Source organism: Lutjanus erythropterus, chromosome 12 (assembly GCF_056507025.1).
Source record: "Lutjanus erythropterus isolate fLutEry1 chromosome 12, fLutEry1.hap2, whole genome shotgun sequence".
NCBI lineage: Eukaryota > Metazoa > Chordata > Actinopteri > Lutjaniformes > Lutjanidae > Lutjanus > Lutjanus erythropterus.
In genome coordinates this window covers 28,982,593-29,006,735 of record NC_139328.1, presented here as the reverse complement: position 1 = coordinate 29,006,735, position 24,143 = coordinate 28,982,593, and the positions used below count along the sequence as shown (strand labels likewise).

General features: G+C 38.8%; 1 protein-coding gene across 2 annotated transcripts; it reads left to right on the top strand.

Annotated features, from left to right (window-relative positions):
• Positions 1-374: 374 nt before the first annotated feature.
• Positions 375-23,214, top strand: LOC146318166 (glutamate decarboxylase 1-like). 2 transcript variants are annotated; one of them, XM_084731740.1, is made up of 17 exons: positions 375-677; positions 1,599-1,715; positions 4,730-4,786; positions 6,397-6,534; positions 7,880-8,122; positions 10,341-10,431; positions 15,442-15,554; positions 16,795-16,910; positions 17,253-17,332; positions 17,867-17,921; positions 18,033-18,149; positions 18,254-18,318; positions 18,419-18,497; positions 19,417-19,566; positions 20,366-20,473; positions 20,749-20,838; positions 21,210-23,214. In XM_084731740.1, the coding sequence occupies exons 2-17, from the start codon at positions 1,640-1,642 to the stop codon at positions 21,381-21,383; spliced, it is 1,752 nt and encodes a 583-aa protein (XP_084587866.1). In that variant the 5' UTR covers positions 375-677; positions 1,599-1,639; the 3' UTR covers positions 21,384-23,214. The 2 variants fall into 2 exon arrangements, with proteins under 2 accessions (XP_084587866.1, XP_084587867.1); XM_084731741.1 differs by lacking the exon at positions 4,730-4,786 and having other exon boundaries at positions 376-677.
• Positions 23,215-24,143: the final 929 nt, after the last annotated feature.

Below are 24,143 nucleotides of genomic sequence, written 5' to 3'. Positions count from 1 at the left end.
TCATGAACGGTGCATGCTGCTCTCTCCATCACTTGGTACTTATATAAGAATTGCCTTCATTCTCAGCTAAACAAACAGATGGATACCGTGAAAAGCACCTCACAGAGCTTCTACAGGTCCACTGAAACTGAATTATTGATTCTGGATATCTATCTGTTGTTCCTAAATCCCATAAACCAACTGTTTGTCATCTCAAGGTCAATTTCTCTGTAAGCCACTCAGAATACATTTCACATTCAAGTCTCCATCCTCCATCCTGTGACACCCACCCACACCTGGGGACACACACACACACACACATACACACACAGGCAGAGGGGTGGGTAGACGTCACTGGTGTTTTTCCTTTTGCTTTTTAGGCTTCTTCTTAAAGTGGATTGTGGCTGTCAGTAGCACTCAGGGAAGCTTCATTAGTCGTCAGAGGGAGGCAAGGCTGTGACTCATGCCTGCGTGAAGAGACCAATGGGCAGTCGGAGCCTGAGATATAAATAACGAATAAAAAAAAACATTCTTGAGGGAGAAAGGGTCACTTGCGCGCCGCTGGATGGGATTTTATTAGTGCGCTCTCTCTGTTGGTATTCCGCCTTCGCCGCCACCGGACTGTTCCTTGTCGCGCCTTTGGGTGGCAATTGTAACATCTAGTTATAGTTTCTCTGGACTCGACAACCTGTGAGCCGGTAAGATGCCTCCCTCCGCCTTTCATTTCAGCGGCGCCCTTCATACGATTCATATTTCACAGATCATAACGTCGGAGGTATTTTGGATAAAATTATATTGTCTGTTATAATTCGCTGTGCCTTTTGAAAGAAACCCGTCCCAGATGAGTGACAGAAGGAATTCATTAGTCTAATGACATTGAGTGATGATGGTGTGGGATATGCCTGTTCAAAGCGCATCTTAATTGAAATGTCGATTGCTGAGTCAATAGATACATGACGTATATTTATGTGGACATTATAGTTGCATTTTTATCAACATTTGTTTAATAAATCAGTCTGATTTGGATTTTTAATGTATTCTGTCATATTTTCATATATTTTTCCTAATTTGTCATTTTAATTGTGACAGTCTGAATGTGTCTTTTTTTAAGCTTCATGTTTTTATTCTGTATAATATCATTTCGGATGATTTTCAGAGTTAAAGCTTATAGATTGTGATGAGTCTAACTAACACTGATATCAAAGGAAAATTAGGCTACCTATTTCTTATATGTCATTGATAACAACTTCTAAATTTCATCCTTACCATTGTCTCCATGTTCTGTTAATACGGTGGCCCTTACAGGGTAATTGAGTGCAAGAAATATTGAAGGTTATCTCCAAAATGAATGTACCCACAAAGGCATTACGTTATCACCAAAACTATTTATCCTGATCTGTGAATTGCTTGTGCGTCGTGCGCAATTCTCTCCAAATTGCGCGTCTGATTCGTTGCCCACCCAGCTCTCCTTCGGGAATAAATCGCGCTTGGTGGATAAAATCATTTTCTGATCATATCCTGGCCTGTACCCATTAATATGACTGCACTTATTCAATATATTTATATGTATTTCTGTCTGACCTGGCCGCTCCACTAACCGTGCACCGTTTTGTTTGCAGCTGAATTATTTTCCTGCTGGAGATCAGATAACAGAGGACTGATGGCCACGTCTGAACCCAGAGCCACCGGCGGGGACCAGGACCCCAACGCCGACAATTTAAGACCTCCGTCCTCAAGTACGTCCTCACACTCCTCTCCTTGTTAATAACATTGTGATCCGCTATCGATTCCCGAGGGTAAATGCTCGTTAAGGCTGTCCCTCTCCGGAGCGCTCAGGCTGTGCTTACAGAAACAGCCCAGTGGAGCTGACAGGGACGCGCTGCCTTGCTCAAAGACACTTACGCAGTACGATCTAGTGCCAACAGACCCAGTTCACTCACCCCCACACACCTCTGTCTGCCTCTCTGTCTCTCTCTCCCCTCCTTCTCTGTCTGATAAAAACGAGTCTCGCCCGGGCCATTTGCTGTGTGGGCTCCGTCGTTAATCATTCCGGTTAAAAACAGAGCCATCACAGCTGCCTGTCGCCGCCTGCCTGGCGGAGCAGCGGTGCGCACCGACCGCTGGACCGGGCGCACAAAGAATGCGCCATTAAGGCACTGGTGTTTATTATAATGATTCAAGGGCATTTAATGAGAACATTTTTTTATGTATTTGTTCTTAGATCGAAACTACTACTATGATTTGAATATGTCCCCTATGTTCTTGCATAATAATAACGCATTCTTCGTTTGTTTTAATCTGATTTTTAAAGATTTCGACAAACATTTTTATTTTTATGCCGACTTTCTTCTGTCGTAATTCATTTTATCTCGTTTCCCAGGATGCTTTAGGCCCTCACTTCTGTATCATTTGATCTTGGAGGAATATTTTGCTGCTATTTTTTTAAGTGGCTGAACCTATTTAGGTATACATTAACCTTTGGGTTAATTAATCATTGTAAGCCTTAGTCTCATGGACAAAATCGAGCCCATTATAGTGCACTTGAGCAGCCATCTGCAGTGCAACCAGTGCGGGGAAATAATTACAGGTTTTTGTCTTCGGCCGAATGTAAAAGGAAATGAGCTGCAGCTCCTGAGGGCCAGTATACAAATCCACTTTCATATATTTTCTCTCTTTATCGAATAAAATATTTTTTGAAGCTTTTATTTGTGGCCCCTGGGTATCAATAAACATTTCTACAAAATTCTCAGGCTTGTTTCGAATGTGAATTTGTACCGAGAGAAGCCCATTAAAAAGACGATGTTTGTTTTGTCTGACTTGCTCGTATACTGCTGCTGGATGTTGCCATTATCTCTCTGCCACGCTCCATCTCACGCCTGGCGGCTTGTGTAGTGTCTGTGCGTGTGTGCGTGTGTGTGTGCGTGTCTGTCTGTGTGCAAGCCTTGGCCTCAGCGCCTCGGGCTGTTCTTCAGTTTCTCTCAGAGTGAAATTGCTTCAGTAAATTTAAATACTTGTATTTGTTTTGAAAGTTTTCCATCAGGTATATATAGAAATGTATATTCGCTCTGCCGCCGTGCGCTGCTCTGCATTTTATTCCCTCTGGCTTCTGCTCCATCTCTGCTCACGCATGTCCACGCTCGGGATTGTGTGTATTTGTGAGTGTGTGTGTATGCATGTCTATATGAAACGCTCTATACTGTAAGTTTCTGCATCGAGTCGGTCATATAGCCTAGACTTCCCGGCCACAGACATTACCAGCTCGCTCCAGTCACATACTGTGTTTCACTCAATTAATTTCTGCCCTCCTCCGTGAGCTCATTTCACGGGCGTTAATTCCAGTCCGCCCCTTGGCTGGGTGTGTGAGCCGGCGTGGATGTGCCGTGCGGGCCATTGTCGGTGCCTATTGATTGAACTTAAATCGGAAATGTTATGAGACTCACCCCCTTATAGTCACTGGGTGCTGTGCTAGGGGAGACCAGGGCCAATTGTAACATTTTTTTTTTTTTTTTTATCACATTTTCCTTCATAACTCACAGTCTACTTGAAATATACCAATCATCTTTTGATATAAGAAACATGTATATGTATGCTAATTAAAAATACAAATTATATATTTTCACTGATAAGAACAAGACTATATTGAGTTAAATGCATAATTTTAAAAATCTTTAAAGTGGATGGCAGAGTCCACACCATGACTTCATAGTTGTGGTGTGGACGTCACCATCCACTTGAGTTAAGACTTATTTTTAAAATGATAAATTTATAGTTACTATGTTTATAGTTATTGTTCTTCGTGTGAGCGGCCCTTAACTCTGAAAAAATAAGTTGATTAACCTGCTGTACCTCAAATAAAAGAACTACTCAAAGTAATCACATTACTGCTGTATCTAATGATGTCACTTTTGTCACTTTGATGTCACTGGTTTCTTTTTTTCTTTTGGACTATATAGGTGAAATACTGTTAGATGTCTGGCACCATACACTTACAAATACATTTATTTTCACGTAAGAGTAGCAACAATATTTTAATTATTTAAATTCAGTTAAAAGTAATTTTACTCTGTCTTGCTGAAATATTTGATTAAATTATAACATTTCTGTCTGTCTGACCTACAGAAAGTCAATTTAAAAATCAGATTTAGCCAAATATGTTAATTTTCTAACAGAAAAGTACATCAAAACAGACCAAGGTGGTTATCAGGCCATGATGCAATTTTGCACACTAACTATCAACACCTATATTAGCATGTGTTCATTTTTATCCATTAACCTAAAGATAAAATTGATGTATGTTTAAATTTGCAGTCGTATAAATTTTAGACAGCAGGAGAAAAATACTGGAAATCCAAAAAGAAACTTTCATACCCCCAAACCATTTTTTTAATTGAAAACTGATGCTGAGGTGAAAAGATCCTGCTCTTTACTGCGCATGTGCAGAGTAAGTGTCATCACTCTAGCTTGTTTCTGATCAGAGGAATTTAGCGTGTTACAATTGCCCCCTGTCTCCCCTAAATAAAGAGGTGGTTAAATTCTCAATAAAGCAGATAAAGAAATAAATAAAAGTACTTAGAATGTATTTATAATGAAAATACAAAAGGTTTTCATTTCAATCACACACCAGGCCAAGAGTCGGCCGTCAGCTTCACGCTTCCACTGTGCTCTCTGTGCTCCACCAGCTTTTCTATCCACCACCCGCCCATCCACGCTGCCTCCGCGGCCTCAAACTCAAACGTTCATTCTGTTTTAGCTTACGAATATGCGTGGATGCACGGATGCACACGGAAACTGGGGATGAAGATTTGTGGTAAGTTTTTTGGGCACATACGCATTTTCAAATTTTTTTTTTTTTTTACATCTCAAGACAATGCTATTTTGAGGGACACGAAAGTGATGATATCCCACTGGGGATGTGCATTTTTTCCCCTGTACATTTTAATGACAGGATGGCTGTTTTCTTTTTGTTTGTGATAAATAAAGCCGTTTTGAAGGCCTGAAATAGGCCATGATAAAAGGCTAGTTGTCGGAGCAGGGCCGTCCACGACTGTCACAGTGTGTTTCCATCTTCTAAAGGTCAGTGGACATTAGCCTTTAGGTCTGATGATGAGAGCCCCGGATCACCCGCCCCCGACCGCCCCTGAACCCCCCATGTCCTTTCCATTTCACCACCAAGAGAAACATCCTCCAGACAGGCCAGGAGATATAGGTTATAAAGCCCATTAAAATAACCAGAGAATATGGGAGTATTTTTTTTATTTCCCGTTCAGATATTTCCTTAAATCAAAGAATACAAATTTTCCTTTGACTGCTTACTGCTAGCCTAATTTTAAGCCAGTGATAGAGTGAATATCGGATGTGACGTTGCAAGGAAGGCGTGTTTATTTCTCCATCATTTGACGGAATGCTTTTTTTTAACGACACAAAAATTGAAGTGCGTGAAGAATATGTTTTTCTTGCAGCTGAAAGCAAAAGGGAAATGCAGAAACAGGATGTTTTTGGGCCTGTTTGTTATGGCAGAAATCAATTAAGACCAAAGGACATTTGCATTTCTGGGAATGAGAAATTGACCTGCAGATTTTAATTGCTTTCAATGACATTTTAATGGACTGGAATGGAAATTGACTGGAAACATTTCTATACAGGAGGCTCTATGGCAGTTAGAGGGTTGTCTCGCATATTGATTATGAATATGTCATTCAGGCCTTAATGAGTATTGCAGAGTTTCCCCTGAAAAATATAAAAGATTTATTTTATACGGTTGCAGATAACAGAGATGTGGGGCTGCTGTGCTTCCACGTGTACGATAATCCTGCAGACATTTTTAGGTCCTATATACAGAAAACTGATCAGTCATGGAGCTGACAACATATAAAAATCGGTCTTGCAGGGAGAGACTGCTGCGGGGCACCGTGACTCCTTCATTAACCCCTCTTTACAGGGGGTGTATTTATTGGCTGTACGGGTCATCACCGCCGGGCTGTCCTGCCCACTGAGCCGATCAGTCTGTGCTGCTGCTGGGTGCTTCCTGAGCGGGGTGTGGTTGTGATGTCAGAGGGTGGGACGGGAACCCACACAACGGGGATGTCGGTGGTCCTTCTTACGTGTGTATGCATGTGTGTTACATATAACGGCCTATTTAGGTTTGGCGTCCCTCAAGAATTCAGGACTTTAGGAGATACCTTTGAACATCACAGATATTTCCCAAACGCTGCCTTACCACATACATATTTATAGACTAACCAACGCAGAATATTTCGTTCATTTCTTCAATTTCTTGTTTTTATTTTATTGTTATTTTTATTTATTTATTAATTTTTTTAAATTTGTTTTGGTGCCATACTTTGGTCTTTTTCCTTGTGTGTTGAATAATGGAGGTGTTTGGTGATAACTGCTGCCCTCCGCCGTGTAACACCCTAGGATTCCTGCAGAAGAACAACAGCCTGGATGAGAAGGGGAGGCTCGCGGGGCAGAAGAACCTGCTCTCGTGCGACAACAGTGACAGGGACGCGCGCTTCCGCCTCTCCGAGACCGACTTCTCCAACCTGTTCGCCAGAGGTGAGTAAAACTACACCCGCACTACTCCAGAAACACGTTTATACCTAAAAAATAAGCAATTGCCTACTTGTAGAACCACTTACGTGCGTCATTAGAGCTGCTCACATTACTCACAGGTTCATTGTTTTAAATTAAACCGACTGTTGGGCCTGTGTTGAGATAAAGCTGAAGGCCTTCATGAAAACGCATATCATCGGTTTGTTGTTATCTTTTTGCTCGGTAATGGCTGCAATATTTTTTTTATCCTTCATAAATTTAGAGGCATGTTAATGAGATACTTTTTTCACTGTAGCCAAACACAGGTGTTACCAATAATGCTAATTAAGGTTCCGTTACATTCCAATACTGTTGTGCCTGTTGGCTCAATGGAAAGACTCCGCTACACTAAATGGAACAGGATCTTAATTAGTATCATTTGAAACATCCGTGTTCACCCTGTTATTTCTGCTTTGAAAAAGGCTTATTAGAAAAATACATAGGAAAAAGAACCAGAGGCTGGAGTTGGATGATGTCAAAAATATATTAAGTTGTGGACAATTTTATTCTACACTTATCCTAATGTTATTTTTGCAAGGTGTGCACGTGGTAATAGACATAGATACGTTTCATCATAGTCAAAATGAATGACACAGCTGGTAAGGATTAAAGGCTACTGTTAGCCTATATTATAAATGTGACATCATCTGACCAGAATAATGAATTGTTAGACATAGGCCACCAACAGAGAAATTTTAGGAAATACAAATCCAAAATTTGACTTAAAATGGAAGACAGCTTCTGTAGTTCACAAAATAATGAGTTAGCTTCTCATAAAATTAAATTAGTTTCTCAAAATAATTAGTTAATGTTACAAAATAATAAATAAGTATAACGAGTTAGTACCACAAAACAATGAGTTAGTATTGCATAATAATGAATTAGTCTCAAAACAATTAGTTATTATTATCTCAAAATAATGAGTAGGTATCTCAAAATAATTAGTTAGTATCACAATGAGATAGTATCTCATAATGAGTTAGTGTTGTAAAATAATGAGTATCTCAAAATAATTATTTCATTAACTCAAAATAATTACTTAGTATCTCAATATAGTGACTTAGTATCTAAATTATTATTAGAGAAAAATTGTCATTATAATGCCTTGCAGGATTTTCTTTACTCATCACAGTGGTGGGAAATGGGCCTCCCTAAGAGCCCAAAACTTTCCAGAGGCTCCTCACTTAGATATTGTGATTAACATGCTGGCTGGCTCTTGGTTTGATAAGAAGGGGCCTCCAGTAACCTATGGGCCCAATATTTAAATTAATCACCCTGAGATGAATTTTCACTCCCTTTCTCCACTTAGACTTGCTGCCAGCCAAAAATGGAGAGGAACCTACCATACAGTTTCTGTTGGAGATTGTCGATATCCTCACCAACTATGTCAAGAAGACTTTCGACCGCTCCACCAAAGTGCTGGACTTCCACCACCCACACCAGCTCCTGGAGGGCATGGAGGGCTTCAACCTGGAGCTGTCCGACCAGCCTGAATCCCTGGAGCAAATCCTGGTGGACTGCAGGGACACGCTCAAATATGGCGTCCGGACAGGTAAGGCCAGGACACCTTCAAGGTTGAGCTGTACTAAAACGCTGTATCTGAAAGGGGGTGGGGTTATTTAAAAAGCTGACTTCATATGAAGCCTTTTGAATAATTCATGTGGTAAATTATTTTTAGTAGCAAAAGGACTTTGAATTTGTGGGGATAAAAAGCAATTAATCTGGTCCTCTGTCAGTGCCAAACATAGGAAAACTAACATTTAGCCATTTACATTATTATACAAATCACACTAGTATGTTAAAGCTTGAAAATAAAACAGAATTTCTGATAGTATCTCCAATAATATTCCCATTAGATATATTCTAAAAAAACATCCATTTTATCACTTACATGTCAATTAATAAGGACAATTTTGTTATGCAGAGGTGAATTCAACACAAAACAAGAAGAAGCTAATTGCCAGATAGTATACAGCCTATTATGATGACTGCTTTATTTATTGTCCCCCTGGTAATTCAGTTGACATGCCCTTTTCCTTTTCCCTCGACTTATGAAAGCAAGTATTGCCTGAGGGGATCCTAACACGCGCTGTTTCAAGCTGTTAAGAACGACAACGCTCAAACTGTCCCTTGGGTTTCATTTATCATGCAGGGTCTACTGTGTCTACCGCTCAACACCACTTTTCATCCAGAGACATGGTGGTCTTTTTTGTGCTTTTCAGAACAATTCTGTGGCTCACAGTCCCAGTGGAGGAGCTGTCCGTGGTGCTGAAATATAAGACAACCTTTCTGTCTTCTTACTGTGAAGCAGCACTGTTATAATATTAGATCTGTTTTTCATATTTTATATTTTTATTCAAAAGTAACTCACTTATTTATCATGTGAGCCATACAGCGCCACCTCCACAAGGTGCTTACATCCTTGACTGCATTTAGGCTCCAGGCCTGTTGACGTTGACTCTGTGTGCAAGCACCTTAGAGTCTAAACGGCTGTCATATAGCCTTGTTACCAGTGTAACTATGGTACACTGAACAGTGCTATGTCAGATCCCTTAGGTTTCATGGTTGACCAGGGGAGTACAAAAGGAAATCTGAATGACTCTGAACCAAATAAAGAACCATTTTTATTGGTTAATTTTATGTTTTCCACAATCAGATGTAGGTGATCAGCTTTAGTCTGCCAGACAATGTAGATAAACATTCTTTATTTACACAGGACAAGGCAGACATATCAACAGGGATGGAAGTAACTAATTGCAACTACTCGGATTACTGCAATTTGCTATACACTACACTACATAATACTATATATTATGTATAACTATTATTATAATCACCATTATCACTTTGTTCTTTGCACGCTAGAAGGAGCATTGAGAGCTTTATTGGTCTTTCAGTGCCTGTGTCCTCATGTGCACCTTATTTAGCTGTTTTTGGACTGCTATTTTTTTAAGTCTGCAATTTCACTCTCACTTAAGTGTGCATTACACTATGTAATCTACTGCATTACACCTTAAATCATAATTAATTACTGAGTTAGCCTACAATTTGGATAAATATCTAAATCTTACATCTGAATGTTTGCAGCCAATGAGGCTATCTGATCACAAACGGGCCAAAGAAAACCATGACATACGGATGAAAATAATCCCAAAACGCTGCAGCAGGTCCATGTTTGAACACTTAGCAGAACAATTAAGACTGAACATTCAGAGGGACAGAAACCTCTAATTAACAGTGGTGGACAGAGTACTGAAAATCTGTACTCAAGTACATGTACTGTTACATTGCTAAAATATTACTCAATTACAAGTAAAAGTACTGGTGTTAGAAATATAGTTAAGTAAAAGTACAAAGTATTTGCAAAAACTATTCAGAATATTAGTTACTATTAACTGTGATGTCACAGTCATCTCTCCAAATTAGGGTTGCAAATTTTATGCATTTTTATTAACTTTATGCATTTATGCATTTTATGCAAAAGTACAAGTACCCAAAAAAGTACTTAATTAGAATAATTTGAGTATTTGTAATGAGTTACTTCCACCCCTGGTGATTAATAATGCATTAAAATGGTTAAAAAGTAACTCATACTATGAGTATTTTTTAAAAAATACTTATTTTAACACAGAGTACAGATAGAGAGTACAGATTTTCAGTTCTCTTTCCATCCCTGCATATCAGTCTCTCTTATCGCTTTATCTTTATATAAAGCATAATTCCCTCATAGAGAAAGTGAACCCCTGCTAACAGGAATGTTTTATGCTTAGGTCACCCACGATTCTTCAACCAGTTGTCTTCTGGTCTGGACATCATCGGTTTGGCCGGAGAGTGGCTGACCTCCACTGCTAACACCAACATGTAAGTCATACAGATGTTATGCTGCTCTCTTATGTGCATGACACAATTATCAAAAGAGGGGAAACACCTCTATATGTCACAGCAGGACAACTTATATTTCCTGTTTGTAGGCCACTGGAAATAGCCTCCAGTCATTATCATATACAGTCATGGTGGAAGTGCTCATGGTGTTCCTCTCAGCTCAACCCACAACTGGTCACAGCAGCCTCCGAGGGCAGTTATATAAAGTGTGTTGTTTGTCCTGTAGAGACCGTGTATTGACAGACGGCAGGCTGCCACTGAGCTGTACTGTATATCGGAGGCAGCTCAGCCCCAGGGGTGGTTAGATTGCATATTGATCTCAGGTCACAGTTACATGGTGGCCCAGTCTGATAGAGGGCATGAACCTCACCAAAATCACACACTATCAGCACACATACACACACACACAAAATCACACACACACATGTTGTAAATGAGTTCTAACTCTGTGTTATGATCATTGCAAAAGAACGAGGGACATTGTCCTAATACTACTGTGCAATATTATAATATTGAATACGGGCACATGTGCACATGGACAAAAACACGTCTTTGCTGAAAGTATGCAAGCTTAACATTTATAGCTCTGTCAATTCATTCTCAGTGGAGGGATGAAATTATCACTTGAAGTTCTTTTACATATTAGAATAAATAGGAGTTCCTCGAAAATAAGAATTGATAGCTCTATGCACCATGAAAATCTGCAATATATGTCTTCATGTTTATTCACAGCCATCTTTACAGTATTCAAGTCCAGATGAAATGACATTTCAAGAGCATCTATAGCTTCTGTATTGTGATGTATTACCAATCGTAATGAGATAGGACATAAAGTTGGGAGGAATTGATTTGAATGATGAAAAGTGGGCATGTCATATCCTAACATACCATGCTGTTACTATCGAGCTAATTAATGAATCTCAGCTCTGTTCTGCACAAAGTTGAAGATTATCTTTAGGGTGGGTGTCATAATATTATTCATTGAAACTGGCTGGTTCAGCCCTCCGTAAGCACACATCATTTTTGTTTACAGGAACATGAGTGGATTTTTATATATGAATACAGAGATTGGCTAATAATTGGCTAATAATTTGATCTATAAATTGTCAATAAATAGTGAAAACAGTCAAACAGTCAAATGTCTTGTTTTGCCTGACCAAAAATCCAGAACCTAAAAATGACACATAAGACAAAGAGAAGCAACAAATCCTCAGTATTTAAGACATGACACTCACTAAACTACAGACAGAAGGCAACAACACTGACAGAAATCTAACTGCATGTAAAAATAGGTGTTAAAGCAGAATCAGTCACTGTCCAAGTACAACAAATTTGAAAGAAAATGTTGTAAAGTCTAGAGATGCAATGATTCAGCAATTAATCAGTTAGTCGGTGAAAAGAAAATTAGTTGCCAGCTATTCTGATAATTGATTAATAGTTTAAATCACTTTTCAAGTAAAAATGTCAAACATTTGCTGGTTCCAGCTTCTTAAATGTAAGTATTTGTTGCTTTTCTTTGTCATTTGTAGTAAATGAATAGATGAGGACTGTTTTTTGGACTGTTGGTTGGACAAAAGGACCAATTTGAACTTGTCACTTTGGGCTCATGGAAATTGCAATGAGATTTTTTTTTTTTACCATTTTTTGACATTTAATAGACTGAAAGATTAATCTATGAGACATATTGACATCTTAGATTTTCATGGTACAAACTGACATGTAGCTGCAGAGACAGGAGGATCTGCACCCTGAAAAGTGACTGCACAAGACATGTCTGAAGAGGGGCTTGTGCCCAAAACATCACATGGTGGTATGCTAACAAATGGAAGCATTATCTAGTTTGTGCACTCTATTTTTCCATTTTTCAGAGGACAATGTGCACCACTCACATACACAAATTGAGCATTCAGTATTCTCTAACTATTGTGACCTCTATCGTTTCTCCCCGACTGGCTGCTAAAGAAAAGATCGATGTAAGGATAATAAACCAGAAGCTGAAGGAAAATTGAGACACTTAATTTATCCAATTTCTCAAAACATTAGCTTAGGAAACCACCCCCTCTTCGTAAAAACTTTCCCATTTCATCTCCCGGTTGGAAGAATGCCCCAAGAGACGGGGCCATTGAATTCACACACTCGTGCTCACTTTCATAATGACACTCACACACAGGCACACACACCAGCTCTGGCTGTCCCAGATACAGCAGCTAGGCTTTCCAGTCCATTGACTACAGGCTCATTGAGAGCTGGTCTTAGCAGATAGGCCAGCTGGGCCCCACACTGACACACAATGTCCTCCGGCTGCACAGAAAACCCTGTCACACAGTGGAAACTGGCTGCTGCAGCTCCCTGCGGAGTGCTCATTCTGGCTCTATTGTCCCTGTGGATACAGACTGACTCAGTGCTCCTTTGAGGCGCTGAGAGGGGAGTGTGGTAGGGGGTCAGAGGGTTAGTCACATACAGACACACACACACACATTCAAACGCAGACTCACACACATCGAGTGCCCTTGATGACGATAATAAGGGCATTTAGGGGCTGTCCCTGGAGACAGGCAGGTGACTGAGGGGTAATTTTCACCCTGAAAAGACCAATGATTGGCTCTGATTGTGATAATGATCACCATTATTGTCATTACAGCGTGAAATGTCTCACAGAGAGAAGGAGAATTTTAAAAGGATGCACTGTTTTTGTCCCTTTTCTGTTGTGGCTGGGGTACATTTTAAGATGAAATGAAGGTGACACATCCGGGATATTATGTATTTTTGAGTTATTTGTGAACCCTAATTCAAATAAATCAAAGAAGACTATATTTCTGAAATTACATTTTGTCCTCTTTTTGATTTTATCCTTTGTTGTTGCTATACATAGTTGTCCAGCAGTTCCAGACTGATCTGGTGTTTTGACTAAAAACTAGGGATGCACCAGATTGGATTTTTACCAATGCCTGATATTCCAATATTTTCCAACTCATTTTGGCAGATTGCTGATGCTGATGTTGATGCCGTAACCAATGTATGCACATATTTTTTTCCACCTAATTGCAGAGGACATCGAGTGTCTCCTGTAGTGAATTAACATATTATTATGCCTACTCTTATCTTGATAAGAGCACTACTACTCTTATCTGCCCACTGCCAGATGCAGACATAAAATATAATGCTTTTCAAAATAAAATACGTTTTTCAAATTGTGCACATTATCTGGTTGAAATAAGAAAACTACTACTGACAGCTTTTTTTTCTCTTTGTTCTTCTCACAAATGTGTCATAATGATTAGGGTGATGGCTCTTAAGATAGGCAGTTAAATTTGTAGTGTTGAATGTGAATGTGATTTGGCTCTTGCTCACATGACCGATGCTGAACAGTCATAAATAGCAACTTTGTTTTCCATTCCTGCCGATTCAAAAGAAACACCACAAAGCAGAGATACTCACATCACACGCACATAACTAAATTGTCATCTTATTGACAGAAATATCAACATTTTCAGTTGCTTCAGTACTATCGAATATTGAAAAATGCCTATCATAGGTTTATATTTTATTCATGTTATGAAACTGCTTTGAGTGTGCAATGCAATTTTCTTTTTTAAAAATTGTTTTTGTATCACTACAAGGTATCACTACCAGTACCATACCAGTACTTTTTGAATGATTCCCACCCCTACATGCATCTCTACTAAAAACTTTACATTTAAAACCGTCCTGTGGATGAGCCTGAACCAGGCACAATTGCAAAAGAAAAATATCCTTTTCTTCTTGTATTTCTTCATCCTTCTGTTTTTAATTTCTATCCTCGACCATGACTTTCACTCTCCCTTCTTTTCTCTCCTATTTTCTGCCACTTCTTTTCACCTTCTTGTCCCGTTTCTTTTCTCTATAGCTGCCTTGCGCTGCCTTCATATCATCCCCTCCTCTTCCTTTGTTGTCCTCTGTCACAGTTTCCTTCATTGTATTGTTTCCTCATCGCCCCCCCTCTCCTTGCAGCCTTTATCTCTCCTCCTCTCTACCCAAGCTAGTCCTCATTTGGATGCCAACTTGTGAAGAGAACAGAGAGGAATTGAAGCAGAGAGGAGATAATGTTATTGTTATTTTAGATGGTACTGGTGGTGGTGGCTGATGGGAGTGGAGGAGTGTTGTGTAACTGGCCTCATTAAAAGCAGGGTAAACAGGGATCAGTCCTGAGGGGGTGTGTGGGAGGCAATGAGATGGCCTGTCAGTCAGCTAAGAAGGCAAAAGCTCAGGCCTTGCTGTAAAAGTTGGCTTTCTATGACACATTTAACGTACTTAAGCTTCTCCAGGAGTTTTGCTATTTCCATGGAGCTACCAGTCATTTTATCTTTTGTTAGTCAAGGTCAGATAACTGTTTTCTGTCTCTCGTCTCTCCAACAGTGTGTTGAGAATATTATATTTTGTCTTTTAATCTTCCCCCTTTCTTTTAATGAAAGAATAAAATTAACTATTACTCTATTTCTGATTTTTTTGGGGTCAACAGAGGCTGTTATCTCTTTAAAACACTCTCTCTGCCTGTCTTTCTTCGTCTCACACGTATATACACACATTCACATGCTCTCAGGCATCAAATCAGCCTCATTCAGACTTGCCGCTGAGATTGGCAGGATTGACAGATAGCCATCAGAGCTTTGTGTGCTTTAATTAAACTACTGAGTGATTTTAGAGAGCATTTGAATATGAATGTTTGCTGCCCAGCTCCTATCAGACACTTTTTAATTAGCGCAGTCAGCACAAGCTCCAGTTTGCGCTCTGTGGATGGAATTATAGTAAAGCTAATGAAAAACCAATGAGAGAGAGAGAGAAAGTGTGTATTTGTGTGTGTGTGTGTGTGTGTGTGTGTGTGTGTATGGACTTTCTAATCTGCGTATGTATCCGTGTATACATTTTTTCATTTTACTCTTGTTCATATAGCAGTTGTGACTCAACAGTGATATTGAATGATGATGATACATTTTGTGGTATGATTGACAGGTTCACCTATGAGATCGCTCCAGTGTTTGTGTTGATGGAGCAGCTGACTCTGAAGAAAATGAGAGAGATGATTGGTTGGCCAGATGGAGAGGGAGATGGACTCTTTTCACCAGGTTAGTCTATAAATAACAGTATCCATATTCAAAATGACTGTGTGTTATTTTTGGGTACCTGGTAAAAAAAAATACTCCTTAAACAGAAAGAATATTTTTTTACACTGATAAAATGAGAAGAACTAAATCTTAAAAATAATTTATGATGATGAAAATTATGATGAAATAAACACTTTTGTCAGTGCATAAAAACGAAAAAGAAAATGTTTGGAAGGGACGAGCTGGGGAGAGATCTGAACAGAAATGGATCAGAAATGTTTGGGAGAAACAGAATGAATAAACGGGCTCATTACTTGTTACTTCTGTCTTACCTGTAAATTGTGGACAACTGCAGAGGACAGCAGATGTAGCAGACAAACACAGCCTATTTCCAGATCTATGATTTAAAGTAACTAAACTTTACAGTAGTGCAAGACAGTTTAGACGATGTGAGCTTATTTTTATTATGGTATAAACTGTTCCACATGTAATTATGTGTTAAGCACTGAAGCAATGCTTATATCCAACACTGTCTGTGGTCTTCTTCTACCACATCCTACTGTCTAAACCATGGTCAATAAAAAACTTGGCTGAAACACAGGAACAGTAGTTGTTGCTAATGGTTGAGAGTTAAATAAATTCTATCAGTAACAATGGGTACAATGACTGACAGTCAGTAAAATAACATAGCTACACTGAAATAATAAAGCTTTGTCTACGTTAATAAGAGAACTGAAGTAATGCAAAAGTTACTTGAGTATAGCCTACTTAATATTAGACATACGATGGGAGAAAGGAACAGAAATGTATTATATTTAACGCTAATGTACTAACATTAGCGTTAAATATAATACATTTCTGTTCCTTTAATAAGTTAATAGATGTTTCACCAAGGTGTATAAATAAAATGAGTTCGGAAATTTTAGAGAAACACTGCAACATCATGTTACATTTAAACTAAACCCATTAGATTTTAGCTGACTAAATCTACTGTAGATTGACTTCAACTTTTATGATATTTAGTCTACTAAAACTAGATTAAAACTATAACAATTCAGGTAACTAAAATTTGACTAAAACTAAATGGCATTTTAATCAAAAGACTATAAGTAAAACTAGATACCAATTTGCTGTCAATATTAACACTGCTTTCTTGAGTTGTTATCTGTTATAATATTACAGTTATGGTGGTATGCACTATAGTAAAGTGTGTAAATGCTGCTGTCCAAGCTGCTGATGTGTGTGTGTCTCTCTTCAACAGGGGGCGCTATCTCCAACATGTACAGTGTGATGATCGCACGTTACAAGTATTTCCCAGAGGTCAAGGCCAAGGGCATGTCTGCTGCTCCTCGCCTCGTCCTCTTCACATCTGAACACGTACGTGACCATGAACACACTCACCCATACTTGCAGACGCAGACGCACATGCACATCATTCCAGGTGTTTTAATAAAGCAGGCTCTACGCTTCATTGGCTGTAGATTGAGGCCATCTAAGAAGTACGGCAATAATCAGCAGACAGTGGCTACTTTAATGGATTCTTTGTGCTTTTATCGTATCTACTTTTATCCATAAAGCAGTGGACAGTTGACAATATGAGAGAAAGCAAGTCAAAGCTCAAATAGCAATTAGCACACAAAATCGTCACTCTCCTGAGATTTAAGTTCTTATTTCAAAGAAAGATGAATTACAGCATATCCCTCATGTGTGTCCCTACAGAGCCACTACTCCATAAAGAAGGCTGGAGCTGCTCTGGGCTTTGGCACCGAGAACGTGATTCTGCTGAGCACAGATGAGAGGTGGGGGATCCATCTTATAAAGGGAAAGCCACAGTTAAAGGGTTAGATCGAAGAGTGTTTTTTATGAGATACATTTCAATAGTCAGTGCATTAGCTACAGTAGATGGTTGAAGAAGCAGAGACGGGCACCGGCACAGAAGCTAAGCAATGCAGCAGCAGACCAGTAACTTCTGTGTTCTGAAAGGTAAACTTGCTGATTTTGCCTATGGAATTTGGTTGGTTTGGAGAGAGTCATAACTGATATTAATGTCTTTTAGGTAGCTCTTTTTTTAGGAGACTAAAATACCTTTTGTTGCTGACCCTGTCCACAGCAGGTCATTGATTAGCTTCCATGCTGGTACCTTTCTGTGCTTCTCCCAACTGGCAGCGTGCTAACTGCCATCTACTGTAGCTAATACGGTGACTATCGATATGTACCTCATACAACCTCACATAAAAAAAAATCTGAACCATCCCTTTAACACATTACATGTGTATAATACTGTGTATAACATTTTGCATATGATGATAATGTGATGCTCTACGCTCTTTCAGAGGGAGAGTCATTCCTGCAGATCTGGAGGCCAAGATCATTGATGCCAAGCAGAAGGTCAGGCTCATACTTACATTTTCTTTCTTTTAGTTAGTTTGTTTCATTATTTGTTTGTGCTCTTTAACCAAACATTCCTCTCTCTGATTGCCACGTGTGCTTCTTCTGCAGGGTTATGTGCCGTTGTTTGTGAACGCCACAGCTGGTTCGACAGTGTATGGTGCATTTGACCCCATCAATGAGATCGCTGACATCTGTGAGAAGTACAACTTGTGGCTCCATGTTGATGTGAGTAGTTGACATCGGAGCAGCCGCTGTAGTATCCTGATAGCAGCAGTAGTTATATTATGTCCTTGCCTGCATACCCTTCTATAAAAGTGCTGTCTCCTCAGGGAGCTTGGGGTGGTGGACTCCTGATGTCCAGGAAGCATCGCCACAAGCTGAGTGGAGTGGAGAGGTTAGTACATGGGAGAAGATGGGTTGCTCTGTGTGGTTATTTAAAGAAAGTCTACAGTGAACCTGCCTCAGTACATTAAGGCATTTATTCTACTTTGCAGGGCCAACTCCGTCACATGGAACCCTCACAAGATGATGGGCGTGCCTCTACAGTGCTCTGCAATCCTGGTCAGAGAGAAGGTACAGGAAAGACATACGATGGAAACATTTCCAAAACATTTTAAAGCCTTTGAAACAACTTATTTTGAATGTTTTATTTGTATACTTTTTCTGGACACCTGGATTATTATGACAGGACATTCTTTTTGAAAAATTCAAAGAATGTTAAATATTAGACTCTGTTCAGAAAAGTGCTGCACGCCATTTTTTAGGCATTCTTCATCCTCTGGCCCTTGAAGTTGGCAGATTTAAAAACATCCAGGAAGACAACAGGTTGTGTGAATCATGTGAATTAGTAGAAGTTCAGAACGATTCACATTTTATTTTGTATTGTCCCTATTTTGCTGAATTAAGAATATCTATATTAAAACAAGAAACTTGCATGTTTATGTTTTGATTTTAGTGGTAGTGTTTCCACCATAATAACTAGATAATTATTTCTTTCTACTTCATTTTAACCAGCTATGATACTACCTACTGTAATTTTGACAGCGCAAACACAGACTCATTTCATCTGATTTCACAGAGAATCTGACACTGTGGCTGGCATTTAGAAAAATATATAGAAATAGACAGTCTTTTTGTGGAAGATCCTGTTAACTCCTGTGGGTCATAAAGAGGCATTAGTGATCAATTGAGTGTATTTCATAACCAGTTAAAAAGAATGTAATTGTTATTAATTTTAATGCTATAAGTTGACTACCTTGGTTTGTTGAGTGTTTATTATTGTAATGCTACTTTGATTTCTGGTGATTTTTTGTAAATAATGGCATCTTGTAAGCCTGTTTGGGCTGGGCACATGATTTCTGCATGACACAACAACAATAAATCCATCATAGTGGTAACAGCCTGTGAAAGTGATGTGTAGTGATAACATGCCGTGAGCAGAAGAGACATGGAAAAAAGGTTAACAATGTGCTTAATTTATGTGTTTCTATAGGGAATCCTGGCAGGCTGTAATTCAATGTGCGCCGGCTACCTGTTCCAGCAAGACAAACAGTATGACGTCACCTACGACACAGGTGACAAAGCAATTCAGTGCGGCCGTCACGTCGACATCTTTAAGTTCTGGCTCATGTGGAAGGCCAAGGTGAGCCAAAGGGAGACAAATACTCACACATCTCAGGGCTAACTTGTATATCATTCTTTCAGTGACATAAAAATGTCTTCAAAGCAGATGATGTAGCTTCATATGCAATGGGCCTCATGCAAGGACAGTCTCATATTTTTATCTTAACTTTTTTCATATGATGAGCTTGTACAAATGTGTCACATTAGATTACACTCCTAACTTCATCTAACTGTGTAAATGACCTGCTTGTGCGTATTTCAATGCACATGCATGAAACTTGTATATTAGCATAATTAATGCCCCAGTAAGACCATATAAGGCTGTGCTTCCTGCTCCATATGTCAGAAAGTGTTCATTCATGAAAACTGCATCAAAGAATAAAAAAAGGAACTTTACAAGTTTGGAGATTGAAGTCCTGCTTTTGGAGATTCGTAATGGAAAGTTAATAATTTTTAATAATAACAGCATCAGCTGTAACATTAAAGAACCTCCTAAAGCCAAGAAACAAGAGAAACCAGCGCTGAAATTTTTCAATATGAAAATGGCTTAAAAAATGCAGAGATGCACGAAAAATACATGCCATAATAGTTATAGATGATGTTGCAAGAGAGGATGTTTCCCTGGACGGCGACTTGTACAAATTTGCATGTGAAGATACCTTCAACAAAATTCAAATTCAAAACATAAGAAAATTGGTGAAAGCGACAAGTCCTAAATCACTTGTACAAACCTTTTAAGAACAAATGTGTTTTTTTGCATGAGGCCCAATGTTGTCTACTGTAATTATTTCCTGACTGACTTTTTTTTTTCCCTGCAGGGCACCATTGGGTTTGAGCAGCACATTGACAAGTGTTTGGACCTGTCTCAGTACCTGTACAACAAGATCAAGAACAGGGAGGGATATGAGATGGTGTTTGATGGAGTGGTGAGCTAATTACCTACTGTATCAATGTTGTTTTCAATCATTAATGAAAATTCAAGATTATATCCTTTTAGTTTAACTAAGTTTACTGGCATGATAGAAACTGCTTTGGTGGGTTAACCAACAAAATACTGTTTTACAAAATTTTATCTTGGTTAAAATTCTTCCCTATTTCTTACTCTGTCTTCTACCTCCATCTTTCTTCATTTTCTTTCTGTTTTTTTAATATACCCTGAGGTGTGGGTGTGTATATTAACTGTTCTTATTTCTGCCTGCAGCCTCAGCACACCAATGTTTGCTTCTGGTACATCCCGCCCAGCCTGAGAGGCATGCCTGACGGTGACGAGAGGCGAGAAAAACTCCACAGGGTGAGAAAGTTTGAAGTGTTTATAAGTTCTGATGTGTTCTGAAAATAAATATTAGACATTTTAAGTTTAATTAACTTCAGTGAAGAAAACTTGTGTATTTATGTTAAGTTAATGAGAAAAGATTAGTTGATTGCACTATCTTTTTATGTTTTTTTTAAAGTGCCTCCTTTTCTTTGGATTACTGTCTTGCACATTTCTAATATTCTTATACTTAATACTGTAAACATTTGCACAACATTTGAGTCATTTTTAAGAAAAAAATCTGTTTCCAGCTTCTTAAATGTGGTTACTAGACCAAACAACTGAGAAAATAATAGACAATTATTGGTATTTGCAGCCCCACTCAAAGTCATCTTTTTTGTCTCCACCAGGTGGCACCAAAGATCAAGGCCATGATGATGGAGTCGGGGACCACCATGGTGGGCTACCAGCCTCAGGGCAACAAAGTCAACTTCTTCCGCATGGTTGTCTCCAACCCTGCAGCCACCCAGTCCGACATTGATTTCCTCATCGATGAGATTGAGAGGTTGGGTCATGACCTGTAGACTCTCATCGCTGCTCTGGTGTCCAGATGATGGCGAACGTACAGTCTGTTATCTGTTGTATTTCCACGGCAAATGCCAGTGAGGTGAAACATTCACAGTGCTGCAGACAGAATTATGATAAGACATGCTTTAGGTTCTTTGTAACCCGTCTGTGTTTGCCTGAAGCATTCTGACTGTTTCTCCAACCGAAGAGAAACTTGCAATGACAGAGACTTTGAGTTTCTTACATAGTTCCTCCTCTATAGACAAAATATATAAGTATCTGAAGGCTCCAGGTACAACAAACATGCTCTAATGTATGTGTGTGCTGTGGAATCTTGTAATGTATGTGTGATCTAGTTTCTCGTCCAATGTAGTTTGTCTCTTAATGTCTGGATGTGTGTGCCTGAGTGTGTGTGTGTGTGTGTGTGTGTGTGTGTGTGTGTGTGTGTGTGTGTGTGTTGAAACACTGAAAGGGAGAAAAGCACAGATCAAAATGTAACAAACTATCATAAAATTACTCTGCTGTATCACAGAATCTAATCACTGGTGCTTTCAGCTGCACATTATATTTAATCTCAGTGCACCTATTTGACCTATTTGTCCTAAACCAGTGTCTGAACCCCTGAAGCAGTGTGAGTGTGTGTGTTTTTGCAGCTGTGCATGTGGCACACTGTCATATATTTTAGGCTAGCAGTATGATAAAAAAAAAACTTATTATGACCTAATGTGCACACCGTACCTACCAAGTGTGTTAAACTGAGAGGTTTTAGATAGCCTCCAGCAGCTGGTTCACAGTCTGCTGTATTTTCCCTTGTAGGAGTTAAAGATTTAAAAAATGTCCACAGCTTTCCCAAGTCTGTGACAACTTTTAGCGTATAAAAACGCTGGCTCGTTGTCTGTTTCATGCAATCATGTGATACCTGTATGTGTTTATAACATTGTTAAAAATATTAATATTTGATTATATAAGAGCAAATATTTATTGCATTTCCACTGTTTGCAGATTCAGGTATTTTATTGTAAATGTATCTTTATGTGTATTACATGGTAATACATTTGTAAATGTAATCACAGGAATTTGAGTTAAGTTTATTTATAGTGATTTTGTCAGCCAAAGAAAGAGAATCGGGAACAGAGCAATCCATTGTCCTTCATATAGAACTTCTTATAGATTATAGATGTTTGTAAGATGTTACCTATTGACCCTCAACTGCAATGCAATTTCTATCGTGTGTTCCTTTCTGTGATTGTGAGTCTTTTTGACTGAATGTTTTGAGACGACTGACTGGCCTTCTGATGAGATTAAGAATGACGTCTATATGATTCCTCTGGCAGTCGTGCCAGTCTTTTATTTTAGAGAGAAGCACAAGGATGTGAGAATGTACTGTCTTCTAGAGACTGGGAAGAAAGGATTGTCGTATCTGTCTGAATCCTAATGCATTTACTGTAATATAATATATTAATTGTAATACATATTACCTGTATTCTCAATGTTATGGGAGCTCAGTGGAATATCTTGTATGAAGAGTTCCCATTTGTGTCTTTGCACAATGTTCACCTTTCTTTCTTCCATTGTAAATGGATGTGTACTATGGCAGTAATATATAAGACTTATGTTAACAAAGTATCTATGGTATCTAGGGACCATATGTTAATGGCACAATTGCATAAATCATATTTAAGGTAATCTGTGTACTGTATGTGGCCAATGACTCCTGTATGTGACCAGTCTGGTTTTTTTGATTAAACCAGTTGTAAGGGAACGTTTCCCAGGAGGTTTTCAGTAGGCACTTTAACAGAATCACACCATCTCAAAAAAGATATTTAATAAAGTCTATTAAAGGAAAAATGAGTCTGCCTTATTGAAACACAACACACACAAAAATCAGACCTCTCACACTACCACTTTGCTGTAAGTCATATCACGTTATATCTCAAAGTAATAATTTATTATCTCCTAATAATAACTAGTAAAAGTAATAATTTATTATCTCCTAATAATAACTAATTGAATAATAATGAGAAATTTTCAGATACTTGCTTGCTTGCATTATTTTGAGGTACTGGGCTTCAAAAGAAGCAGCACAATGAAGAAGAGGCAGACATGTAAGGCAGATCTAGCTGTTTTTCGCTGTTAACAGAGACTTTAGTCTACAGTGTAAACCACAGAACTGTAGAGCAATATTGAGCTTCATGATCAAAGAAAGTTTTTATCACTTTGCCACTTCTGTCCATATTCACAGGTTCCCTTTGTCATGGTTGTCCTGAACACTCTGTCTCTGTCTCCCTCTGAATCTAAAAACACCTAGCGGTTCTCACCAGGCTTGTAATCTAACCCATCCCTTATTTTTCACTAGATGTTACCCAATCAGAATCTCAACAAAAGACATTTGTGTCCAAAAACCATATTGACAGGAAAGAGGTAGAGAGGAAAATGAAATCAGCTAGGGTTGGGGTGACCAGATGTCCTGAAAAAGTCAGAACAGTCCCGAATTACAAGTGATTGTCCCCGATCTTGTCCTGATTGTCCCGAATATTAATTAATAATATGAACTTATGAATCTGTAAAAATATTCTGATCAAATCACTAATATAGGCTACAATTCCTGCTCTTAGTTATTACAAATGTCCTGTTTGATTTTGTAAAGTATATAAGTGTATTATTCATGTGCTTTGTATAAATCTATTCCTGACCGTGGCTCCTTCTTATCTGTGTAAATACATGTACAAAATCAATAAGGCTGTCACTCTCACATTATTCTAAAGATGCTATAGTCC